The 25,103-nt window shown below is 55.3% G+C and overlaps 4 protein-coding genes across 4 annotated transcripts; 1 reads left to right on the top strand and 3 right to left on the bottom strand.

Moving 5' to 3' along the window:
* Window positions 1-400: 400 nt before the first annotated feature.
* F5144DRAFT_527668 (uncharacterized protein) lies at window positions 401-7,913 on the bottom strand (the record flags this gene model as incomplete). Its single annotated transcript, XM_066786862.1, has 10 exons — window positions 401-1,800; window positions 1,874-2,356; window positions 2,436-2,627; window positions 2,707-2,979; window positions 3,058-3,244; window positions 3,301-4,541; window positions 4,618-4,913; window positions 4,981-5,161; window positions 6,777-6,986; window positions 7,299-7,913. The coding sequence occupies 10 exons, from the start codon at window positions 7,911-7,913 to the stop codon at window positions 577-579; spliced, it is 4,902 nt and encodes a 1,633-aa protein (XP_066646871.1). The 3' UTR covers window positions 401-576.
* A 3,403-nt stretch (window positions 7,914-11,316) lies between these two features.
* On the bottom strand, window positions 11,317-17,181 carry F5144DRAFT_482102 (uncharacterized protein; the record flags this gene model as incomplete). Its single annotated transcript, XM_066785322.1, has 6 exons — window positions 11,317-11,471; window positions 11,599-13,466; window positions 13,555-13,699; window positions 13,801-15,952; window positions 16,007-16,294; window positions 16,609-17,181. 6 exons carry the CDS (start codon window positions 17,179-17,181, stop codon window positions 11,317-11,319), a joined length of 5,181 nt encoding a protein of 1,726 aa, XP_066646870.1.
* A 1,621-nt stretch (window positions 17,182-18,802) lies between these two features.
* Window positions 18,803-21,340, bottom strand: F5144DRAFT_563160 (P-loop containing nucleoside triphosphate hydrolase protein). The gene is made up of 3 exons (XM_066788357.1): window positions 20,526-21,340; window positions 19,325-20,466; window positions 18,803-19,257 (listed from the first exon to the last, which is right to left on the bottom strand). Exons 1-3 carry the CDS (start codon window positions 21,156-21,158, stop codon window positions 19,131-19,133), a joined length of 1,902 nt encoding a protein of 633 aa, XP_066646869.1. The 5' UTR covers window positions 21,159-21,340; the 3' UTR covers window positions 18,803-19,130.
* Window positions 21,341-23,026: 1,686 nt separating this feature from the next.
* F5144DRAFT_642323 (uncharacterized protein) lies at window positions 23,027-24,296 on the top strand (the record flags this gene model as incomplete). Its single annotated transcript, XM_066792797.1, has 3 exons — window positions 23,027-23,326; window positions 23,391-23,623; window positions 23,686-24,296. The coding sequence occupies 3 exons, from the start codon at window positions 23,027-23,029 to the stop codon at window positions 24,140-24,142; spliced, it is 990 nt and encodes a 329-aa protein (XP_066646868.1). The 3' UTR covers window positions 24,143-24,296.
* Between the last annotated feature and the right edge of the window lie 807 nt (window positions 24,297-25,103).

Raw genomic sequence — 25,103 nt, 5'->3', positions numbered from 1 at the left:
GACCCCAAATCCCGAAACGCAAGATACCGCGGCAAGGTGACCCCTGGATGCTGGCCAAGAAAATCCCCCCGACTATATGCTCCGCCGGCGGGACTTCACTCCGGCGCAAGAATATGTTCCCGCTAGAAACGTAGCGTCACAATTTGGCCAAGCCCGGAACGTTTTGACGGACGGATTGATTAATCAACAATGTTGTGGGGTGGGCGATGCTAGAAGCCAACGGACGAGTTTTGGAGTAGTGTTTTGCCGACAAATTGTTGTTACTTTTCGTAACCGAGACATCTGACAAGAAAATCAGCGTTATATGCTGAGGTCGTCAGCTACGTACATGGATTAGTTTCACCACAAGGCAAGACACAGGGAACGAAGAAATTAGCACTGCGTATTGGGAACAAGACGCATGACGGTACAAGCGGAGACCAAGAACGCTGGCATTGTAGCAACATCGCCGAACCAATGTGCAGACAGTGCAGGTGGCTAAACAATCCAAATGGGAGCACTTTCTTCTCAGATGCGTTACCACAACACAGTTCCCGCACCATCAGTACCTTATCCAGCACCACTCCCCCCTCTCCCTCAGTTCTTCGTCATCTCAAATGTCGACGGCGCAAAGTGAGCCCCCGGCCTCATCTCATTCACCATAATCACAGTCGTCCCCTCCTTAGCACCCATAGTCCCGTTGATGCGAATCTCAATCTTCTCGCCGGGGGCCAACGCCGCGCCCTGCTGCCCCGCCTTGTCCCTAATACGAACCACAAATTCGGTCGAGGTCATGCCGGTGCCGTGAGGCTTCTGCAGCGCGATATCCCACGCGCCCGCGTCGCCGGGGAGGGTCGGGCAGCTCCACGTCCCGTCGGTCGCCGCCGCCTTCTGGTCACCCTCGCGGGAAAAGCCCGGGTTGGCGAACAGGGTGTTGTCGTCGGAGCCGCTGAAGAAGTTCAGCGTGACGCTGTTGACGGTGTCAGTGGACGGGGGCATGTCCTTCGTCGCCGGGGCCGCGTCCGAGAAGGTGATCTTGTTGGCGGTGTCGTTCTTAAGCGTCAGGGTGAGGGACCAAGGCGAGTTCTTGGTTCCCGAGGTGGGTGACACGGACGTAGTGAGCAGAGGCGGGGGCGAATCTTCAATCTGGGACAGCCAGCCACCGGGGGCACGCATTCGGTCGACAAACTTCTCACCCGGTGTTTTTTGGTGCTCCGTAGTGCCGAAGACGGTGATAAGGATGCCGACTATGATGACCGCGATGAGGAGAATCTGCCCAATGACTGGGATGATGCTAACCGCCGGCAAGATGAGCCCAAGGATCTCAACCACCACGATAGCGACCTCGAGAATGATGTTGATGATACCGAGCGCCAGCTGGCCCTTACTCATGGTCTTCCCATGAACGGCAATGTCCCATATCAGGAACCCGATGAAGGCGATGGCGATAACGGTGGCAGCGATGCGTATGAACTTGGGCGACACGCTCAGCTTGCCCTTTAGGCGCGACATGAGCCCCGTCTTGGCCGTAGTCTTCTCCAGCTCGAGCGATTCCTTGCCAAGCTTTTCCATGAACTTGACCTTCTCCTTGACGAGTGCCTTGCGCCGCCAGCCGAATGGCGTCTTGCGGACCTTGTCGTTCATAAGAGCCGTCTCGGCGTGTATCTCGGCAGCCGTTCGCGGGCCCGTTTTAACAAGGTGCGGCCCGACAATGTCCATAATATTCTTTGCCACATGGCCACCCACGACGGCAATTTCGGAGGGGCTGAGCGAGACTTTGCCGAAAACGAGAGACGTGATGTTGGCGGCGAGCGCGAGGAGCTGTCCGTCATGCCACATATCAGCTACTCGGCGCATCTTTATTACTTTCGCCGTGTGTTTCTTCTTGACGTACCTTGATCACAGTCGCGAGTTTGCCGCCCGTCTTGGTGATATCGTTGTTCCTGAGCCACGACTCCCCCTTAACCACTCCGGTGCTCCGGTACCACAGTCCCTTTGCAAAGATACTCGCTGCGCCGAACGCCTTGGGCATCTGTGAGGCAAGCCGGAGTTGCCCTATAATCACAGCCGCCGCCTGCTCCCTGTTGTTGCGGTCAAACTCGATCTGTTGCGATGCGCAAAAGTCCGTAAAGTCCTTCATAAAGGCCTTCCTGACGTCTTTTGAGATGGTGTTGTTATTATCATCCAGCAGCGCATCGGTCAGAGACTTTATAGCGTCATTGAGCCACGGCGTCTCGATCGAACCACTCCAGGTAGTGCCCTGGATGACAGTCGTGCTGCCAATGTCGTGCACGATGTCATCAAACATCGTCTTAGCGTACATCGTGTCCGGGTCGAGAACGTATAGAATGTTGCAGTACTTCTGGAGCGGTTGTTTCTGTCGAGCCCAAGTCAGTCCAAGGCTCGCAAAGGAGATGGGGAAATGGAAAAATGGAGAAAAGGGGAAAGCATGTTACGTTGCCGGCAACTAGTTCCTCCTGAGCGTAAATCTTGTTTTCCTGGACCTCTTCATAGTATTTTTTGGCCCACCCGGGCCCATCATCAGAAATGAACTGGCCGAGAACCGGATACAGGTCCAGCATGGCCTGTCGGACGGCGAGCCTATTGAGCTCTTGGTACTCTACCGAGTTGGGGAGACACTTGGGGCCCTGATGAAGAGAATAGGCCAATCAGTCGACCTGTCAAGGTTCGATAATGTTCGCCGTGTTCAGTGCAAGCGAGACTCACATTGCCGGTCCAAAAGTATACAATCTTGTTGCGCTCCTTGTTTGTGAACTTGGACACCCAGCTTTTGGTGTTGAAACTGTGTGCAACTGTGTACGCAGTGAAAGCGGGAGAGTAGGTGTCCCTAATCCAAGTCCGGAGGTTGCTCTCCAGGTTCCTACCGAGGCGGTCTGGGAGGCTGTACGGCCGCTCCTTGCCCATGATTTCGTTGAGGTCACTTTTATCCATATGGAAGTACATCATATTTTCGAGAACGGTCTTGGCCTTCTTGTCAATCTGGTTAAGGTACGGTCATCTGGTTAGCCTGTCGACCGTGTTTTGATACCAGACGGGGGTGCTTTGGCAAATCCTCACGTCTTCATTTTTGTAATCGATTGAGTCGATTGTCGTAACGTGATAAGCCCCACGGGGTCCCATCCGGGTAGGGGTCGCAGGCTCCGGCTGCTTCACCACGTTGCCTGGATTTGTGGCTTGGTCAGGCAGCTTCGGGTGAAGGGGTTCTCTCGTGGCATTTTCACCAGGGTTGGACAGGAAAAGGTGCCTGGGTCGAGGTCAGCTTTCTATTGGAACGTTGTGGCGTCCTTCAGCAGCACATACTTTTGTCCTTCGCCCGTGAACGAGTCAGAGTTGTACTCGGTGATGGTGCCCGTGGCCGTCTTCCCATCTGGTCCAAGCGTGATATCAATCGTGGCGAAGGGCACAGCGAGCTTGACGTCAGTGTCGAGGCTCTGCTTGAATGTCCATTCCAGCGAGTACTCCTTGTCGCTGTCATCCTCATCTCCGGCTGGCTTGTCGCGGTACTCTCTTAGTAACTCCTGGCCATTCGGCGTCATGGTAATGATGACCCTGATGCGGCCGTCCTCCTCGTTGGTCAGTGTGCTGCTATAAAATTTCGCCAGCTTGCCGAGCGAGCTGTCAACGTGCTTTTTCGTGATGATGTCGTGCAGCTTGTCTAGGTCGGGCAGAACAGCCTCTCGCACCGCTAGGCCGTCGGCCTTCTTACGGCCGACGGGCAGGGTGAGAGGACCAAATGGCACCGCGTCGCCGGGGATGAGCTGGTTCTTCTTGTATCGATTCGCATCGTAGATCATGTTGAATTTCAATGGTGGCAACAGCGGCGTCCTCTGATCAGGTGGAAGGAACAATGGATCTTTGTCAGCGCCATCTTCCGCGGCAGGTGACTCTACCGGCTCCTTCTCTGCCATCCTTTCCACGGTCCCTTCTGTTGCCATCATCGCATACGCAGGAGGGTTTTCCTCAGCAAATGCTTGGTCGTAAGATGGGGGCCCGTCCAGCTCCCCGCCCATGGCGAGGTAGTGTATGCACCCAACGGGAAGAAGCTTCTGGCCCTCGGCGTCTTCGCTGTAGCACAGCTCGCCCTGCGCTGACAGCAGCAGGGGGTCAACGGTCAGCAGTCCATGCTCAAACAGGACGTCCCCGCCCCGGTTCGTCATCTCCCTAGACCACCTGATCTCATTCTTCATGTTGGAGATGGTAGACCGCAAGCAAGCCTCTCCTTCGACATGGACGATGCCGTCAACGACAGAGACAAGAGGCAGTGAGCGGGGAAGGCCCGAGTAGTCAACTCCTGGAATCCACTCGGGCGGGTACTGCAGCGTCAAGTTGCCAGGCCCGGTGAGCTTGTTTCTGGACGTCTTGTACAGCCGCATGCTGTTCTTGTCGCTCTCCAGCTTTACTTCGGCCTTCAACAGGTCGCTGATAGCGCCGATGCCAAAGCGCTCAAAGAGCGGCCGGAGCTCGTCGAAAGCCATCATCATTCTGGTTTGGTCCTCAACGGGGACGGTCCTCAGCATTTTGCAAATGCTCTTCATGGTGATCTGTCAAGTCTCGTCAGCAAACCCTGCTCTGGTGGTTCCATGATTCGTTCTCCTTGCGAGCGCCAATAGCACGGACCTCTGGGTAGTTGACAGCCACAAGGTAGTTGTTGGCATGGTAGCTGCGACGTCCCTCTCGGAGATGGACGCCGTAGACGTGCGTTAGGCTGTCCATGATATCGGTCGAAATGCTCCTAATTCCTACGGGCTCATAAGAGCTGTTCTCCGCATTGAGCCGGAGTAAGACGTGGCCGTTCTCCAGCCGGCCAACATCCGCCCACGGGTTCTCTTTCATGGCGAGAGTCGGGTTCAATGCCCGGAGTCCCGTGGTCGTGTGGAAGATGTGGCCGGCCGTGAAGAACGGGGCTTCATCATCTAGTGGTGTGAATTAGCTTTGCATAGCGCAGGCAGCATCCGTTGCGTTTGTGTTTCATCAACTTACTGAAGCCGTGGATATGGGGCGCGTCCACGGGTACCTCGACCCTTTCATCGGACACGATCCCCCACTCGCCAGAACCACCGCCCCTGGTCAACACCATGTCGTGCTCAGCCAAGTCCTCAATGTTAGTCACGCCGGATCGTGTGATGATCTGGGTACCGGGTATGAAGCAAGATCCAAACGGCTTTTCCATTTCCATTTTCCAGTTCTTCGGCGCGTCCTTGACGATCAGCCTGGGGTAACGTATATTATAAGCGAATGACCCATATAAGCGAGTGACCCACTTTCTACGCGACGCGATACCTTTGCACCCAACATCAATTTCCTCAACCATCTGAGATGCCACCTACTTTAAGAGAAGACCGGATAGTCTTGGCCCTCGAAGCTCTTCAGAACGACAAGAATCTGACCGAACGAGCCGCAGCTAAGATATATGGCGTCGACCGTAGAACCCTAGGTCGTCGTCGCGCCGGCAAGCCTGCACGACGCGATATGCCAGTCAACTCGCGTAAGCTCACAGATCTCGAAGAGCGTACGATAGTTCAGTATATACTTGAACTGGATGCGCGCGCATTTCCCCCTAGACTGCGTGGTGTGGAAGATATGGCCAACCACCTGCTCCGCGAACGCGATGCGCCCCCTGTCGGCAAGCTCTGGGCCCACAACTTCGTCAAACGCCAGCCACAGCTCCGTACACGTCGTACACGTAGATACGATTACCAGAGGGCCAAGTGCGAAGATCCAAAGGTTATTGGCGATTGGTTTACGCTTGTGCGGAATGTGAAGGCCAAGTACGGTATCCTAGACGACGATGTCTATAACTTCGACGAGACTGGGTTTATGATGGGTATGATCTTCCCAGGTATGGTAGGTACGACCTCAGATGGCCGTGGCAAGGCAAAGCTAGCCCAGCCTGGTAATCGCGAATGGGCGACTGTGATCCAGGGGGTTAACGCCCTTGGCTGGGCCATCCCTCCATTCATCATCCTGGCCGCGCAATACCACCTCGCCAACTGGTACCGCGAGTGCAATCTACCACTCGACTGGCGCATTGCGACTACCGACAATGGCTGGACTACCAATGCAGTTGGCCTTGAGTGGATCAAGCACTTCGACTACCATACGGCGCCCCGGACAAAGGGTATATACCGGTTGTTGATTCTCGACGGCCACGAAAGCCACCACTCCACCGAGTTCGAGCTCTACTGCCGGGACAACAAGATCATCACACTCTGCATTCCTGCACACTCCTCCCACAAGTGCCAGCCACTTGATGTTGGCTGCTTCGGGCCACTGAAACAGGCATACGGTCGCCTGATCGAGGAGCTGATGCGCGCACACTTCAACCATATCACCAAGCTCGAGTTCCTTTGTGCCTTTCGCGAAGCCTTCTTTGCTTCCATGACAGAGAGGAATATCCAGGGCGGCTTTGCAGGAGCTGGCATCGTACCATTCGATCCAGAGAGGGTGCTTTCTAAGCTGGATGTCAAGCTTCATACACCAACACCCCCAAACTCCCGGCCTGGTACTGCACAACCTTGGGTCTCTAAGACCCCGTATAATGCCCAGGAAACCCACTCGCAGTCAGACTTCATCAAGACCCGGATTGCCAGCCATCAAAATAGCTCCCCAGCTTCGGCGTTAGTTGCAGTTGACCAGCTTGCCAAAGGTGCAACGGCTGTAATGCACCAAGTGGCTCTTCTTCAATCGGAGGTCTCTTCGCTCCGTAAGGCCAACGAAGCACTAAGCAAGCGCCGGAAAGCCAAAAGAACACGTATACAGCTTGGAGGGGCACTTACTGTACAAGATGCACAGGATCTACTGGACCAGAGGGATGTGGGTAAGGGGGCACTGCAGGAAACACAGCCGGATAGTAGTGGTACAGGGGGGGCTCGTACGAAGGTTCGGCGCTGTGGTACATGTGGCAAGCCTGGCCATAATGCGCGCACTTGCCAGGAGGCTGTAGAAGTCGCTGATACAGCTATTTCCGATGTAATTGTAGTTAGTTCCTAGGGCTGTTGTATTGTAATTGTAGATAGTTGTTGCAAGGTAGTGGAGACTGGGTCACTCGCTTATATGGGTCATTCGCTTATAATATACGTTAGGCGGAGCGAACTAAACTCGACTAGTTAGTCCCGTAGTCTTGTCTCATCACCAACTGGCAACGATGGAGGAATCACGGGATCGAACGTACCCTGCTGGATCCAGTCCTTGACCCTCTGGCCTCTGGTTGTTGTAATGGTCCCAAACGTCGGCCCATTGTACGGTGAGGGGGGTGCAGGCTCGTAATGCGCCGATTGGGCAATGGCGTAGCTGCGCACTCCTGCTTCGTATTTGGCTGCCACGTCGTCCCAGAGAGTCACCATAGTCTCACCGTAGGCTTTCCAGTCGCCGAGATTGAGATTCTGAGCGCGATGGTTCTCTATCTCCGTCTTCACATCCTCGGGCACGTCCATCCCAGCCAGGGGCTTAAGAATCTCCCCGGACGAAGGCGGTCTGAGGAACTCCTCGTCATGGCTGTCTCGCCAACCATACGAGATGGTGAGCGCCTGTGACATAATGGATACGATGGACAACAACTTGTCATTGTTGGCGGAGCCGACTTTCGTGAAGCCGGCTAGGATGTTGACCCTGGTAATCTTCCCAAAGGCTTGAACCCAGATCTTGCTGTGCTCGTGCAGGCGTGGCGTAGCCTCGTGGGCGAGGTAGTTTGCCACGAAGAGCAGATTCGCGCTGTAGTTATAATTGGACACTGTGACGTCTTGCTCTATCTGATCTAGGATGAAGTCTTCCGTGAGGAACATGTCGAGGAACTTCTTGACGAAGTCTGGGTTCGCTTGGAGGTCTGCAAGACTGGAGATGTCCAACGAGGCAAGGTGCTCGTCGATCATGTCTGCGTAACAGTATCCCATCAACCGGGTGAGGGCATCGACCATTGTAAGCTGGGCGATTGTCTGTACATGTCTCTAGTCAGTTCCTGTTCGCAGTTCTGTTTGCCTGGCTTTTATATTCACTTGCCTCGTCCGCACAAAACCGAAACCCGTGCGGGTCTTCATTCGAATTCAGCTTTGATAGCCCACGGGCGGCCGTGGGCTGGGCCAGTGTCGAAATGAGAGCCCTGGCCTCGGGGCTAGTAATGTGGCTTCCACGCGACATGCTCTCAAGAGGCAGCCCCTTTCCCAGAATCTCTCCTATGAAGGAGAGGCCTTGAGCCACCCGGGCGCGTTCCAGCAACTGATCCATCCATGCTGAAGTGATGAAGGGAGGGGCGGATTTGAGTGCAAAGCACAAATCCCCGGGGGTTGTCATGGTGAATTAAAATCTAAACGTCGGCAAGAGCAAATAAGCTTGGAGACGGAGAGATGAGAGGAAACTGGAGAAACGAGCAAATGGTCGGCGTTGTGGCATCCATTCCCCTGCTCTTTATAATGATGCCATCATGCCCAAACCACTACCGATGGAACCACCTACGCCTGAGGTTATTGGAGTCGGCCTCTCCAATCCTTAGCCCTCCGCTTCATTCTGCGTCGTGAAGCCACTTTGGGTTAAAAGAGGGTACCTAGGTGGGGGTGTCCGCAGTGCCGGGAGGGGCAGTGATGCAAACAGAATGGATTGATTTTGTGGTGATGGGACCCGCAGGCTGCTAGGTTCAGGTAAAAGATGCCCCGGAACGAACCCCGGAAGGAGAATTAGAGGAGTTCTGGGTCTGTTGCCCAAAATTTGGTATCTATCCACACCTAGGGTACCTTAGGTAGTTCCTTCCACAAGTGCAACCTAACAGCCTACCTTGAGAACCGCGGCAAGCGCTGGCCGATCAGAGAACCACGATAAGCATCCCCAGGTTCCACTACTGTGCAGCTCAGCTGGCGATCCAGACTCTTTTACGAGGTACCGTCATTCTATCCCTCATGTCTCTCGATGAAAGGTGCCCTGGCAGCCTCTGGCCAAAAGAAAGCCGATGTCGAAAGGGGAGCAAGATCTACACTTGGAAGTTGGGGTTCGGCTTTCTTTTTGCCCATAAAATGCCTAGCAAGACGATTCCTCACAATCATTTGTGCTATGCATGTCTCACTCTTTGGGACATGCATACCTGCAACTGGGCTGCATTTTGACATCGGCCCAAGCAGCGCGCCGCGCCGACCGAAGGACCGGCAAATAGGTGCATGTTGTGAAGAGGGGTTTCATGCAATGCACCTCGACGATGATGGCGAGCCAAGCAGCCTATGCGCCAAGAGCTCAACCGGGACTGGACGCTCTCACTCCTGCCACAAGTGACAAGCGGCTCTGTCTCTCTGTTCCCGAACAAACCCTGCTTGTCCGGGATACCCCCCCATCCCCCCGCAAGATATACGCAAGCGCGAAAGGTAAGATGTACTGTGATGAAGAGATCGGCGGTAGCCTATTCGGCGCCTGCAGCATAGCTTTCTTGATGAGGCAAAGGTAATTCCCAGAGGCTTGTCGTGCATCAGCTGAATATGACTCCTCCCAACCCCATCTCCTCTATTGCTGGCGACAGCAGGTTTGTTGATACGGGCCCCGCCGAAACAGGATATGCGCCATTTCCATGCCTTGAAAAATCACCTCTCTCAAAACTTTGGCAAGTCCTTGAGCCGATCCGTCCTCCAACCCCCGCACGGTGACCTCCAGTCAGCATCGCCCGCATTGTTTCTGGGCCGGACAAGCAACATGCAAAGGCTGACAAGCAGAGTGAAGGGCCGCGGCTCGCGGGGGTAGATGCCCAATCTGCCCAACTCGACCCCCAACTTCCATTGCTTTGCCCATCTACTGAACTGACAACCAATCGACTGTGTGAACCGATGAAGGCCTGGAGTCGTTGATGCAACGGTAATTGGTGTTTACAACAGCCGACGGCCAGATCGACCGGGGGTTTTACTCCGGAGATGAGGGAGGTTGATATAGGTACAGTAACAGAAGTGGCGAAAGAGCGAGTGAGCCAAACCAATAACGCAGAGGGCCGTCTCTGGAACTCCACCGCGATCCTCCTGTCGTTCCCCTGGTCTCTCAAGTCCCGATCCCGTCTGCTACTTGCGTTTCCGTCTTCAACCTACCTAATCCCCAGTCACTTCCATTGTAAGCGCAATACGGCCGTAGGGGGATGATCCCGGGCACACCCGAGGGCCGATAGGGAGCGCGTCCACCCCACCTCGGTTACTCTACGGCTTAGAGGGAGGACAGCTTTGACAAATAAGTCGTTCAAGTTTGTAAACCGAAGAGAAAGGGCTGACTGACGGAAGATGATAGTATCCGGCGCATGGGAAGAAATTAGGAAAAGAGAAAGAACTAAAGAAAACCAAGAGAAGAGAAGAGTGGAAGGAGAGAAGTAGAATTAATTAAGAAAAGAAAACGAACTAAACAACCGAAATAAGTAAACTTCAGGCCTCCTCGTAGCTTTCTTTGAGTTAGTTCCTCTCATCGAGGGGTGTTCCTAATAGGCCCCAAATAATACTCCAGCTTTCTAAATAGTCCATTATTTTCCATGCCATATCTGCCAAAAGTTATTTTGTAAAAAAAGTAGCAGGGCAGTGAAACGGCTCAAGGACTTCTCCTAGCAGCAGGCTATATAACGATCAATTTGCATTTGGTTTAAGAGGCATGTGAGAGGATGCTGGAGAGGTTTGTGGATCGCCTTAATGATTCAATGCCTGGGTGTCTGGTGGCCTGGTGCGGGTAATATTGTTTAATGGCTTCGTTTTCTTGTATCTAGGTAGCAAATGCATTTGTTTCAATGGGGTCGTGGTTGTCAGAATGGTGGCGGTGGTGCGGGTGGATGCCGAGGTCTGGAGATAACAACACTTTGGACACGAACTTTACATGCTCAAATGATGTCTATACCAGCTCCTATTATAAGCTAAGCTAATAAAAAACGGCCCACACTCTGACACAAGGAAAAGGAAGTTCTCGCAAGTCGCCGCGCTGTGCATTGCCGTGCTGTATGTATGCCCCATCCCCGCCCCTTGGTTCTCCTCCCAAACATGCCACACGCCATTCCAAATGATCCTCCATCCTTCCATCCACCTGTCTCTTTGTTGCTAAGAAAAGTTGAGAGCCCCCGTGGTCTCATTTTAGCGTTCCCGTGCCTTGTCTGTTTCTGGCTGGGTTTGGCAAACACCGTATCGCCAAGCAGAACCCGAACAAGCGCACACTGGTGTCCTTTCTCCGTACTCGTACAATGCAGCCCGGCCCGACGGCCATATTTTCTTCACAAGCTGCGGGTAAAATGTGTTGCGTCTCTGGCGTTGAAGGCCAGGATGGACGGGAGGTTGGTTCTGAAACACGAGTCATCATCCCCACCCACCACTGAGCCCGGCGGCAAGGGGACTAGATCTCGCCATCCGCGATCGCCAGCCGCTGCTTGGTAGTCTTGGCTTTCTTGCTGCCCATCTTCTTGCGCTTGCCACCACGCCCGTCGTCACCGCCGCCGCCCGTGGGTGTCGCCGTGCCGGAGCCCTTGTTGTCATCAAAGTTGCCTTCACCTGTGTGCATCAAAATGCTGCGTCAGTTTACGTCGTTTCTTGGCTACGCCAGAGCTAGAACCGGAAACAGATAAAGAAAACGCGTTGGACGGATTAAGAGAGTCGCAAACAGAAAAACCGGGCTCACCCTCATGGTACATCTCGTCCAGGCTGACGGATGCTGCCGCAGCCGTGGCCGCAGCTTCGCCACCACGTTTGCGCTTGCCACCGCTGCGCTTCTTTTGTATCTTGTCGTACTCGCCGCTCTCGAGCAGCTCCTTCTCGCGCCGTTCGATGAGCTCGGCCTGCTCGTCGTCCGCGAGCCACATGGCAATGTCGCGGTTGCGGTTCTCGGGCGCCCTACGGCCCGAGAAGTCGACGCCTCCACCAGCCGCCGAGGACCCGCCGGTGATGACGACGCGCTGAACTTCTTCCTTCTGCATCGCCCGCTTGCGGATCCGCTCCTCGATCGTGCCGCGCGTGATGAGCCGATAGACGGTGACTTGTTTGGTCTGACCAAGACGATGCGCGCGGTCCATGGCTTGCGAGTCGATTGTCGGGTTCCAATCCGAGTCGTAGAAGATGACGGTATCGGCCGTCGTGAGGTTGATGCCGAGACCGCCTGCGCGAGTCGAGAGCAAGAAGATAAAAATCTCGGGCCGGGTTTGGAAGTCGGCGACCGTGTCGCGTCTGTCTTCGAGTTTGGTGGAACCATCCAGCCGGCAGTACTTGTAGTTGCGGTATGTCAGGTACTCCTCCATCATGTCGATCATGCGGGTCATCTGGAAATACAATAGGACACGATGCCCGCCTTCCTTCAACTGTCGCAGGAGTTCGTCCAGCTTGGCAAGCTTGCCGGAGTCGGTGACAAAGCGGCGCATAGACGGCACCGTAATGCTGGTGAACTTCTGCTTCTCGTTGTCCGGTGCCGGCAGCAGAGCAGGCGTCGGGTAAAACTCGACGGGCACCTTTTGCGTGACAAAGGCCTTCGCCTCTGGAGGTGTGGGTCCATACAGCGCCTTGCGCATCTGAGGATTGAACAAGATATTCTCATGCTCGATAACGGAACCGCGACTGTTGCAAGAAACTTCAATCGGTGGAGCCGTTGCGCGCGAGCGCGCAGCTTGTTCAAGGCGACTGAGCCCAAGATCATCGTACGTTGAACGGGCCACGTTCATGAGGCTGCCAAGCACACCTTCCTCGGTAATCTCAGCCAACGGCCTGCGATCTTCGCGCTTGCAGATCTGGAACAGGGCATGCGAGGGAGTCCAGTTCCGGTCCTCGGGCTCGCTGTAGACAACCTTCATGGCCCCCAGTCGGTCCTTCTTGGTGGCGATGTCCGTTGCTCTGGCGAAAACATCCTGGTGACTGGCTTTGTAGACTTCCTGCGGGCTGGTGTTGGCAAAGCGGAGCCACGTGAAGTTGTCGGTTCCGCCCAGGCTGTCCTGGATGTTCTCGGGCGTCCAGATATTCATCATCTGTTCCAGATACCTGCTGCGGAAGCCAGCAGTAAGATTGTCGGGCCCGGCCTTGTTTAGACGTCCACCGTCTCGCCACACGAGACGGGGTAACTCGTACTCGATCAGACTCCGCGTCGAATAACCCACACTAACATTTGTGCCCTCCCGAACAAACGAGGCCGTCTCTGCAAAGTAACCGCAGGAAAAGGGCGAGGAAGTATCGGCACGCTCGAACAGGTCCGGATGGTTGCAGACCTTGCGGAACTGCATGACGAGATTCATGAGACTAGCGGAATCGTCGTCGCCAAGGGTTGCCTTCTCGATCAGGTCCATGATGCTGATCTGGTTGCGCAGGTTCGAGTACATCGCCCGCTGGCGGTAGGTGAGATCGCAGAACACATCCAGCTCGATTTTGTCACCCAGTTCCTTTTGGACATGCTTCTTGACGCGACGAAGCATGAATGGCTTCAGGATCATGTGCAGACGCTTGAGCTGGTCCTCGTTCAGTTTGGTGTTGCTCTGCGCATGCGACTCGATATCCTTGGAGAACCACTCGCTGAACTCGTCATGGGAGTCGAAGAGGGACGGCATAATGAAATGCAGCAACGCCCATAGTTCCTGCATGTTGTTTTGAATGGGCGTACCCGTCAGAAGCAACCTGTTGCGGCAATGGAAGCCCAGCAGGCATTTCCACCGGGAACTTTGGGAGCTCTTGATGGCCTGCGCCTCGTCCAAAATCATGTACTGCCACTTCATCTTTTGGAAGTATGCGACATCGGAGACGACAAGCTGATACGAGGTGATCATGACATGGAAGGGTGCATCCTTCTTGTACGTCGTGTGCTTGCGGTCCCAAAATTTCCGCAGCACCTTGCGATCTGCTGCAGTACCCCAGTAAGGGAGCACCTTGAACTCGGGAACAAACCTTGTGATTTCCTGTTGCCAGTTGTGCAAGGTCGATGCAGGGGCAACGACGAGGAAGGGGCCCCAAATGTCGTACTTCTCTGCCAGGTAGGCCATGACCGAAATGGATTGGACTGTCTTGCCGAGACCCATCTCGTCGGCGAGGATGCCGTTGATGCCTTGTTCGTACAGGTTGACCAGCCAGTTGAGGCCTTTGAGCTGGTATTCTTTAAGTTGACAGTTGAGGAGCTTCGGCTGCTCGATTTCGACGTCGCCCATGCCAGTGGGGTTCTGGAAATTCATCTCGCCATCTTCGTCGATGTTGTTATCGTCCTTGTTGAAGTCGCGTGCCTTCTTTTGTGCCTCGGCGATGGCATTCTGGGCATTGGCCATGGCGGCAGCACGGAGGGTCGACTCGTCCTCGGCATCGAAATCCAGGTTCTCGAAATTTGTGACCTTGCTGCCAACGGGCCCTGTGGGCTCCTCGACATCCAACTCCTGATCCGGGATTTTGTCCTTATCGTCCTTGGCGACATCGGGATGGTCGGTGCTGCGTTCGACCTCGTTGGTCTTGATCTTCTTGCCGATAAAGTGAGAGTACAGCTCGGTCTGTGAAATCAGGAAGTTGAGCTTCCTCTTCTGGCGGGCGGCTTCGCGGTCGGCTTCCTCTTTACGAGCGTTCTCGAGCTCCTGCTTCTCGGCAGCCTTGCGCAGGTCACGCTCCTCGCGCTCATTCCGTTTCCAGAAGCCCATCATGTCACGCATGACACGCTTGGCGCGGGCTTGCAAATCCTTGGTGCCCTTGTTGGTTCGGAGTTGCCATCGCTTCGCTTCCTTGGACGCAAGAATAGCCGTTTTCTTAAGGTTGGATGCCTTGGTCGAATACGAATCCGTCGCCAGCCTAAAGACCTTGTTCACATCCTTTCGAGCCAGGTCACGCCAGATCTGGTCGTAGATCTGGTTGAACCCCTTGGACTGGAATCTCGTCTCGAGCGGGTCCTTGGGCTCCTCCGTGGCCTTCTCCTTATCTTTGGAATCCTTGGGCTCCTTGTTTTCCTTGTCGGCATCGTCCTTCCCGCCCTTCGACTTGCTGAACTTGATGCGGATCTTGGCAGTTTCTTCCCTGCTCGGGAGCTCCTCGCCGGCATCCAAGGCGGCTTGTGCAGCCTCGGCCGATTCCTTCTCCGCTTGCTTCTGTTCCTTTGACTTCTTGAGCCTGCCTCCAGAGCGACCTTTGCCCTTCGTCTTACCCGGCTCCATGTTTTCGGCCGAGAAGGTGGCCATGGTGCCGCCCTCGAGATTCGGTTCAATCGGGCCCATATTGCGAGCGGGGCCCTTCAGCCCCTTCTGCAGGATGTACTTGGTCTGCTGCACTTTCTTGTTTGCACGCTCGGCCTCCCGCATATACTTCTGCCTCTCGGCCTCGTCCTGGGCAGCAGAAGCTCTCGCTAGGGCCGCGGCCCGTTGGTCCATCGTTGTCGCCATGGATTTTTCACGCCGCCTCTTACGCTGCATATCTTTCTTCCGCTCCTTCTCGGCGAAGAGCTCTTGCTCTCTGACCTCGTTCAACGCTTCATCGTAATTGATCTCGTAGTACCGGCCTTTGCCGAAGTCGGCATGTGACTGGAGTTTGTCGGCCTCGAGCTGAGCGTAGTCATTCCGCCGGGCTTGTCGGTGAGTCATATCTCGCCGATTCATTTCTTGTCGGCGGCGCTGGGCACGCTCCTTCCAGGCGTGCAGCTCGTCCTCGAAATCGGTTGCATCCACGTCTTCAAAGTCAAGCTGTTCCATGAGCTCTCGAATCTTCTTTTCCTTCTCAGCAGAAAAGACCTTGTGCTTCGGGAGGCCATTTGCCGATCTCTTGGCCGGGACTCGTGTTGAAGAAGGGGTGTCGGCCTTCGGTTGGGCAGGCCTACGGGGTATCTTGGGGGTCGACTCGATGCTCCTAATGTCCGAGATGCGTGATGTCTTCATGCTCTTTCGGTGGTGCTTCTTCTCCTTGTCCGTCCTCTCCAACTTGTCGACGGTGATGACAGTGTCGTCGGCAGGGACCGGTGAGGTCGGCCGGGGTTTAGAGACAGGCTCGGAACTCGAAAGGATGTTGGAGAAAGACATGACGCCCGCAGCCCGACTAGGGGTCTGTGCCAGACCGTCAGTAAATGGGATATGCACAGTAGGTTCATCGAGACTTACACCCGAAGCAGGGGTTTTAGAGGCAGGTGCCGGAGACTCGGTCCGTGCCAGGGCGGGTAGGACCGATGTCCCGTTGGTGGTCGCGCCGGGCATCGCGATTTGCCTTAAGCTGGGTGAGGCAATGGCAGGCGGTCTGATCGATGGACTGGTGGGCCCTACCGCCGGTGAATGGCGAGGGTGTGCGGTGGGACTGCGCGGACGATAAGGTGCTGTCGTCGTTGGGGATGCGTAGGTCCCGTTATTGTAGTATTCTGTGGAAGATTGCGAGTAATTGTAAGGGTCGCGGGCCTAACGTAGAAGGGAAAAGGTTTCGCGTCAGTGAGTTCGTCGGAAAAGGAAAGGCCGGTTTGGCACGTGGAAAGAAGATAAAGTCACGCTTCGCTGCGCGCTAGAAAAAAAAAAAGCCGCCGTGCTGTGGTGATGGCGTGTCGATGATTGAAGAGCGGCCACAACCGAAGTGAAGGAGGAAACTGATGATCGGTGGTAGGTGGGTTGATGGGTTGATGGGGCAAGGGATGGGTCGGGGACAAAGGAAGGTGGGCAAGGCTTGGTGCCTGGCAATGGATGGCGTTGGAGGGTTGCCCAAAATTGAGATTGCTTACCTTTGGCGGAGAGGCGTGCGCACTGGAGCGCCAGGAGCCGGTTTCTGAAACCCTGCGTTCACGGTCTCGATTGCCGTCGGTTGTCGGGTCGTAAAAACTGCTGGTTCTCGATTTCTCGCGTATCTGATCGCGATCGCGTATTTCTGTTGGGTAGTATACCGTCGGCGCGTGCAATGGTGACCGCGGCGGATGCTGCAAGCCTGATGTCGCCGCCGAGACAATGTTTGGTGGAGCTTGCAATGGTGGCGGCAATGATGACGAAGCCGCGGATCCAAATGGGTTGTTTAGAATGGAACGTGACCCGGATGACTGACCCGTGGCCGCCGATGGTGAGGCGGCATAGGTGTTCGGATGGTGGTAATCGGATTGTTGGGTCGGGGATCGTAAGTTGAATGACGAGTGCGGTCGAGGCGGCGCAGGTGCCCCAGGCGTTCCCGGCTGTGTTGTCGAGCTCACCGGGTTCAAGATGTCGCGCAGACCCCCGCGAGGACCTCGATCTTCGCCCACGGCCCCATTGCTCCCATCCTCATCAAAATGAGGCGGTCGCTGCAGCACCGTGGAAAAATGATCCATTGCTAACCGGCCACTTCGGCAACCCTGTTCCGCAACAAGTTACTCGGTGGTTTTTACAAATTATGTGAGCCCATCGAGCTCTCGGCCGTCGCGGATCACGTCGGAATCACGGCGCTATTCGACACCTTGAATCTAGTTGCAATGCAAATGCTGTCGACGGCGACGTGGCCAGGTTAATCTATGCAGTACCAAACTCCAGGCACCTGTGAGCTCGATCTGGCGCGGGTCGAGGGGTGCCGGGAGCGCGCTGTCACCGGAGAGCAACACGCCGATTTCGGTGGTGGTCGAGTAGACGTCAGGGTCGATGAATGTATCGCGAATAAAATCGGACGAAATCGATCGAAATCGAACAGTCGGCAGTAAGCGCGATGCCGCCTCGGGTTTACGTGGTCTTCTTTCGGGCAGGGGGTTGGAACTGCTGGCATAAGAGAAACACGAATCACTAAAATGGACAATTAAGGAATTCGGACTCGGGCGCCGGATGTTGGAGGGCGGCGCTGCCGACGATGTTGTGATGGAACGCAGCGGCGGTGATGACGGTGATGCGAGAAAGAACGTGCGACGGGGTCGGTTTTGGTGGTTGGGAATCCATGGGCCAGGCTGGATCGCGCTCCTCGATTTGGCCACATCCGCCTCGCTGCGTTGGTGTGCCGCGCAGAGTCTTTCCCCCAAAATGCCCCTTTGACACCCGCTTCCACGCACCTCTCGCGAAGGTGATCCATCCAGTGGCCCACCTGGCCTACCGATTGAGCAAAGTGAGTGCCACTCCACCAAACGTCAGCCCCCTGTTATGTATACCCCTGGCTACTGTTAGCCCTCGGCTTTTCAAATCGCCCTTCTTGTTGCCAGAGCCAATGCTTGGAATTTCACAAAACATCGTGAATGAGTTCCTGTATGGTTGATATCTTGTAATTCATTGCCCCTTAGGCAACTAATGATACCACGAACGTCTTTTACTCCCCAACACTAGCTTGCAAAGATCTCGCCAACATCCGCAAGTAACCTAACACCCTAGCAACACCCCCTCCCTGCTGGTCAGGTACAGTCCATCTCAGCCCTGGTGCCAATTACCCGCCGGGGCTGGCCGCTGGTGCGTGCGTCAAACCATGCTTCCACAAAGCCCTGCTTCTCCCGCGCCCCGTCGGTCCGGGGCCTCGAACCAACCAGAATGGAAAGCAGCCCAAACCAAGACCCTCGCCTCGCGGCCGTCAGAGCTGGATGATGGATTTATTGGTGGATGACCACCGCTGACGACAAACGGGGATTCTCGCGCAAGAGGCTCAAGATGTCACTTGAACTGATTGCATCCGAAAGACGGCGTACACTTCTCCGCCCTTCTGTCGGCATCGCGCCAAATGCGGATGCACAAGTAATTAACCAACAATGGACGCATTTGAGGGTGTGGGATGGGGCAGGCCTGGACCCAGCTTTTGAGGTTGGGGAAAGAGGCACGGAGGCGGGTCGGCGGGGTTCTAAACGGCGGTCCAGCAACTCCACCGTTTTCGGGTATCACTACTTCGTACCTGACGGTTCCCTGCTTTGGCCCTGGCGAAATGGGACGGTGATATCATCAAGTAACAAAGCATGGCTTCTATCACGGCGTCGTGGAAAGAACACAAATAATCCATTCTGAATTCCGTCATTACTCGGCTTTCTAGCTCTCGAGATATGCAACTCACGAATGGCGGAATCTGTGGGTAACGCGGAGCAAAGGGTCACAATCTATCCCATCCCAAAAGCATCATGGCCGCGCAAAGGACCGCCGCCATACCGATCCAACACTCTCTTTGCCCCTCGGCCCTTCCCGTGCTATCTTGGGTGCCGCCGGGGCGACCCCCTTTTCCGCCAGGCCGCCTTGCAGCGTGGCCTGCTGTGTAGGGCATCTGCTGCGATGCGGCCTGCCGTTGTTCTACTCCTCTCGTACATGCGAGCCGTCTTGCTCAACCACTTCAAACGGCGCCAGCGGAAATCATCTTCTTCCGCAGGTAGTTCTTGTAGTCGGAGATGCTGCCATCCCATTGCTTGATAGTCCTGTTCTCGCACACCAAAATCTGCTTGGCGATCTTGTCCAATAACCTACAAACGTGTCAGAATCGTCACCTAGAATGCATCTAAACCGGAGATGGGGGCGCGGGGAGCTTACCTGAAGTCGTGACTGACGACAATGACACCACCGCTAAACGCGTTGATCGCATCCGCCAAACTGTCGATTGTGGGGATATCCAAACCGTTGGTGGGCTCGTCGAGCAACAACATGTTCGGTCCCTCGATGGCGAGCATGGCAAAGACGATACGGCTCTTCTGCCCGTCGGACAAGGTGCCGATCAACGAGGTCTGGGCCTCTCCCGTCAGGCCGTAGCGGCCGAGCTGCTGCCTCCAGTACTGGTAGTCCTGCGACTTGTCCTTGTGCTTGTCTCGCACGAAATCCAGCGCCGACTTGGTGAGGTCGAGCTGCTCGGCGGAATGCTGTGAGTAGAGGCCCAGCTTCAAATGGGTGTGCCTGGTCACGGAACCGCCGGTGGGAGACAGCTTGCCGGTCATGAGGCGCAAAAGTGTGGACTTTCCGACACCGTTCGGGCCAACAAGGGCAGTCCGCGAATCCATGTCGAAACCAAGGTCAATGTTACGGTACAAGTCGTCTTTGGGGTCGCCCGAGTAGGAAAAGGTCACGGCATCGAAGGAAAGAACCGGCGGGGGAAGCTTTTCGACATCAGCGAAGCGGAAAGTGAAGACCCTGTCGGCAACGACAGGCTGGATGAAGCCATCCGCCTCCATCTTGTCGAGAATCTTTTGACGTGACTTGGCTTGTCTGACTAGGTTGGCGTAGGTACCGGCGCTGGCGATAAACTTCTTGATATGGGCAATTTCGTCTTGCTGCTTGTGGTAGGCCTTCATCTGGTTCGTCTCCTGCTCGGTCCTGGTCTTGGTGTAAGTGTCGTAGTTTCCGCCGTAGTAAATGAGCTTCTTGTCCCTCATGTCGATCATGTTTGAGCACACGCCGTTTAGGAAATCCATCGAGTGGGAGACAAGAACAAGGGTACGGTCCCATTTCTTGAGGTACTCCTCCAGCCACACGCAAGCCTCGAGATCCAAATGGGCGGTGGGGTCGTCAAGGAGCAGGAGGGTGGGCTTGACGAAGAGCGCCTTTCCGAGAGCGACACGCATCCTCCACCCACCAGACATATCCTTGGTCTTCTTGTGGATGGTTTGCTTGTTGAAACCCAGACCCGTCAGAATGAGCGAGGCGCGAGTTGCGAAAGTCGAGGGGTCCATCGTTTCCATGTGCTAAAGGTTTGGTCAGTGTTGACTGTCACGGAGTAAGACCGAGAGCGGTGTCTACATACGTCGTAAAGATCCATCAGGACGGGGGACTCGGGGCCCTCCTCCTCAAGCAGCTTCTCAGCCAGCTTATCAAGGCGCTCCATCTCGCGCTCGGCTTCCGTGACGACCCACTCCAGGGCGCCCATCTCACTCGGGGGGGCACCCTCGTTCAGGAGATAGATGTCTACGTGGTCGGGGATCGGATACTCGCGGGCGGCGATGGCCTTCAGCAGCGTACTCTTGCCGCAGCCGTTCTCGCCCAACAAACCGTATCGGCGGCCCAATGTGAGTTCGAGAGTGGAATCTGTGATCAGCACCCGACCATGGAACACCAAGCTCACACTGGTAATCTTCACGTCTTTGCTGGCGGCTGTTGAGGATAGAACACCGGTGGTGACGCGGTCCGAAAGACCATGCTTGTCCAGCTGCTCGGCCAGGCGCTTAACCTCGCCCATCTTGTCTGAAGAAGTAGCGGGCTCATCAGGCTCGACGGGGTTTCCGAAAGCGTCAATCTCGGTTGGAGGCGTCTCGTCGCCGTTCACAGATGCGGCGGCGCTGGCAGTCTTAGAGTTCGCCTTGGACCGCGAGGCGACAGTCTTCTTCCCCTCAGCAGCGCGCTTGGCGAGGCGCTTTTCCTTGGATGCTGACGGCGCCATGATGAAGGTAAGGAATAAAGAAGAAGAAGAGAATTAAAAGTCTCGAGGTTTAATTTCCGGAAACTGGGAGCAAGAGTTCTGCCCTCGTTTTGTTGTCCCCGATCGAGATGATGAAAGAGGCGAAAGTTAGCGGCGGCGCCTGTGGTGGGTTGTGGTATCAGAACATGGAAGGTGGGGGAGTTGGGTTTGGTGGGGCAGCATATTTTCGAAAAATTCTGATAACAGATAGCGGCCTTAGTTTCCAGCAGGCACCAAGGCATCCATCAATATTCCCATGATTATTTTGTGGTGTACGGGATTTATTATGGATCCAGCATCTGACAAGCCAAAATACCTTCAAATTAAAACCTTAAATGGCCCACTGACATCTAACACAAAAATACTGACATCTGCAACTTTGTGGGAGCCATACCCGGTCGGTTTGTCGGGCTCGAGTCGAGGGTTAGTCGATACGACGACTGACGTCACTGCCCTTCTCGCCAGCTTCGCCAGTTCATCACGTGATGGCGCAGTTTTGGAATTGGATTGTTTCATGGAGAATTTGTGAGTTTGGATCTTGGCAGAAATGCGGTGCAAGTTTCAGCCACACTTGGAGCTTTCGAAGAATCCGCCAGCGCCGCAATGAGATTCATTCCCTGTACGAATACCCCGAATAAGACCAATACCAATAACTAATGCAACAGCCTGTGGAAACATCCACACGCCGTATGCTTCGTGCTGGTCTAAAATAGTAGTAAATCCTCCTCAAGCTACGCCAGCACCCCGATCGCGGATGTGACCAATTCGCGATCTGCGACCAGTCCTCATTAACAACGCGTCAATAACTCGTTGCGAACTTGGAACTTAACTTGGAAGCATCTTGACTTCCCGACGCATCCTTTTGACACGCATCTCGCAATTACCAATTTAGATGCAAGCTGCAGCCTTAGGGTTAAGCGTCGGCAATGTTTCACCCTACGCGGCGTCTTTTTGGGGCTCATCTCCAATCCCAGACAGGCAGAGAGAAGACGGAGCGGGCTCAGCATTTTGAGCCGCAGAGACCGGGACCGAGTGACATCCACCGGGGTGAAGGAGGATGCCTCGAGGATGCGCACCGGGAGATCGGCACCGAAGGTCTTGACGGCCCGGGGTACCAAGGGATGTGAATTACGGAGGCCGCGGGAATTGGCCACCTCGGGCGGCGGAATTCATCCCGTACTTTGGGGGTCGAGATGGCGCCTTTCTACACTACCTATGTAAGTTCCCTGCAGGTTACGAGTGGCAAAAGTTCTCAAAAGCAAGACCATGAGAGGCACGCGGCTCTTTCGGCTCTTAAGATTGCTTAGGACACGGGGGAGCGCGAGGGAATGTGTGGGACGGGCATCCGCAGCCCATGACAGGGGGTCGTTATTCGGGTGCCTAAAGCCTATTCCACACACCAGGACAAGCGCACCAACATCCCAGCGGATTCCCAACGGGTTTAGCAGATTCGGGTCTCCTTAAAGAGTCCAACAAACGCAGCCTTGGTATTCTGGGTTCCATTGAAGCTATTGCTATATACGACCAAACCAACAATCTCGTTGGCAAGTTGATTCCGGGCCTGGAACGTGATGGACACATGCGGCATTCCCCCGAGTTGACACGACCGGCCCACGGGAAAGGGTTCCATTCCAACCAACCAAGGCACCCCATCCATCACCCAACGGACACCTGCAGCTGGGAGACGAAGTCTGGCGAGGCCGCATATCCGCCAAGTTCCAACAACAGGGCTTTCCTAAATCATCCTTCAGCCTTACACTCCGGGAAACTCGACATGCTGCGCGACAGCACCCGAAAAAGAGTCGATTCTGCTCTCCGAACACCATCATAGGTCGTGGACCATCCGCTCAATGTGGAGGATCAACTTGCGGTCACAGCCGTCTCGGCCAGCTCCCCCTTACGATCCCGCCGTCGAAGCTTGGCTGGATTCACTCCCGCCGCCAACAGCGAAGCCCTCGTCGAAAGAGCTCCAGCAGTGGAGGCTCACCGATTATCATGGCCTGGGCTGGAGCGTATTCGTTACTTGCAACGTCCTTCGGACCGCATCCTTGCTCGTTGCTCTCTCCGTGATAGGCATCATCGCTTCCGTCGCCGCCGGGCGGCAAGGTCCCTTCGGCGCCGTCGAACGCTTGGTCCCAGTTCTAGTAGTGGTCAGTTGGCTCGCGGCCTACCGTGCCTGCTGAAGGCCCCTTATGCTAACATAACCCTAAACAGTGCCCCGTGGTTGCTCTTTGGAACACGGCCGAGCTGGTTGTGGCAAGTCTCCGCCGGGATGGCGGGATTCCGCCCAAACTCCACATTGGGGTCGACGGCGTCCTCTTCCTAGGTATAGCCACCGCGACAGGCACACTGCTAGTGGATGTGATCTGCGGCATCACTGACTTTGGGGCCATCTTCGACACGGCGGGAGAAGAGATCGCCAGCATCTGCCTCTTGATTGTCATGATGTGAGTTATTTCCAAGACGAGAGGCTTCAGATTTGGACGCAGCAACTAATACGACGCGGCAGGGTGATCCACTCGTTTCTCCTATTCTTCTTCATTTGCCACTACGTCGAGAGCATCCGGAATAGGGCGACAACCCCAGCGACGACTGGCCCAGGCGTGGTGCCACAGTACGCCCAAAACTCCGGGCCATGGCCTTCCGCTGAATATACAGCAAGCAACACAGTGCCGCACGCTACGCCCGAAGCCCTGAAGGCCCTACCAATGACCTCGACTTTGGAGCTGCGAGACTCCTACCAGAAGCCCCATTACAAAACACAAGTATTTGACGTCCCCTCACAACCGGGACCAGCAACTGGGCTGCCCCCAGCCGCAGTCATGGAGGGGACTGCGCTAGCACAGGCGATGTCGGGGTTGTGGGACGTGGAAGCGAAATCACCTCATCAAACTAGGTGGTCCGGCAGCGACGAGAAGACTCTCAGCGGCAACGCAGTCCAAAGCGTGGGCCGATATTGGATGTAAAGCAGTGGGTAGGGTCACAGGCGTTTGGGTGCAGTGTTACAAGACATTAGAGGGCACTGGTGGTACTGGAAATCAGGGAAACGATGGCGCTGACTATCATGGGCACCCAAGCTGCGGCATGCGGACGGGAACTGTACTGTGGGCTTCTGCATGCATGGAATGACTGAATCAACGGGTTTGGTTACGGCGTTCTCGATAGGATACCCAAATGGCGATTGATTTTTCCTCAACGCATGAGACAGCAAGAGACCAGATTCTGTCACGCTGCACCTAACCGAAAGCCATCGGACTGCCCGATTGGGAAATAATGGTTCCCAATGATGATCACGGCATGCTGCAGTTGAGAGCTGAACCTTGGAGTTTTGTTCTTTTGGTGGAGCTGTCGCGGCCAATCTTGGGCCAGAGAATTCGGGTGCCTAAACTTGGCTGTCACCACCGCTGCTCTCCCGCTCTCCTGGATCGCGGCTGCTCCACTAGCCACGTTGAGAAGCGAAAGGTCCGCCATCCCATTGGGTCGATCGTAAAGCAGGTTGTATCCCTTCGATGCCTCGTTGCGGTGTCGGCAGTTGGGCGGTGGATATCACCTAAACAGTCGACGTCGAGATGGGCTTGATGGGCCGGGATGGGGTGCCCCTGTCCGGTCCGGGCCGGCCCCAGGTTGAAAACCACACCGGCTCCCCTTGTCGTTGGATGAATCATTCAATGAAGATGCAGGGTGCTTGCTTGCCACGGAAGTAAGACGGCCTCAACAAGCTGAATCCGGCTCACTTAGGTACGTTTGGTTGCTCCATGGCCTTTGATGCGGACAAACCTGGCGGCTCGCGACGGAATGCTTCCGCCCAGAAGACTCAGCGTTGTGAGGTGGTAGGGTAGCTGTGGCGGCCACAGGACAGCGCAACACGGTCGCATATCGAGGCTCTTGGCCGCCAGGAGGGCGTCTGGGTGGTCGCGTATCCGGCCT

Source organism: Chaetomium tenue (assembly GCF_020726465.1).
Source record: "Chaetomium tenue strain MPI-SDFR-AT-0079 chromosome Unknown F5144scaffold_2, whole genome shotgun sequence".
NCBI lineage: Eukaryota > Fungi > Ascomycota > Sordariomycetes > Sordariales > Chaetomiaceae > Chaetomium > Chaetomium tenue.
This window is presented reverse-complemented; position numbering and strand designations above follow the sequence as displayed.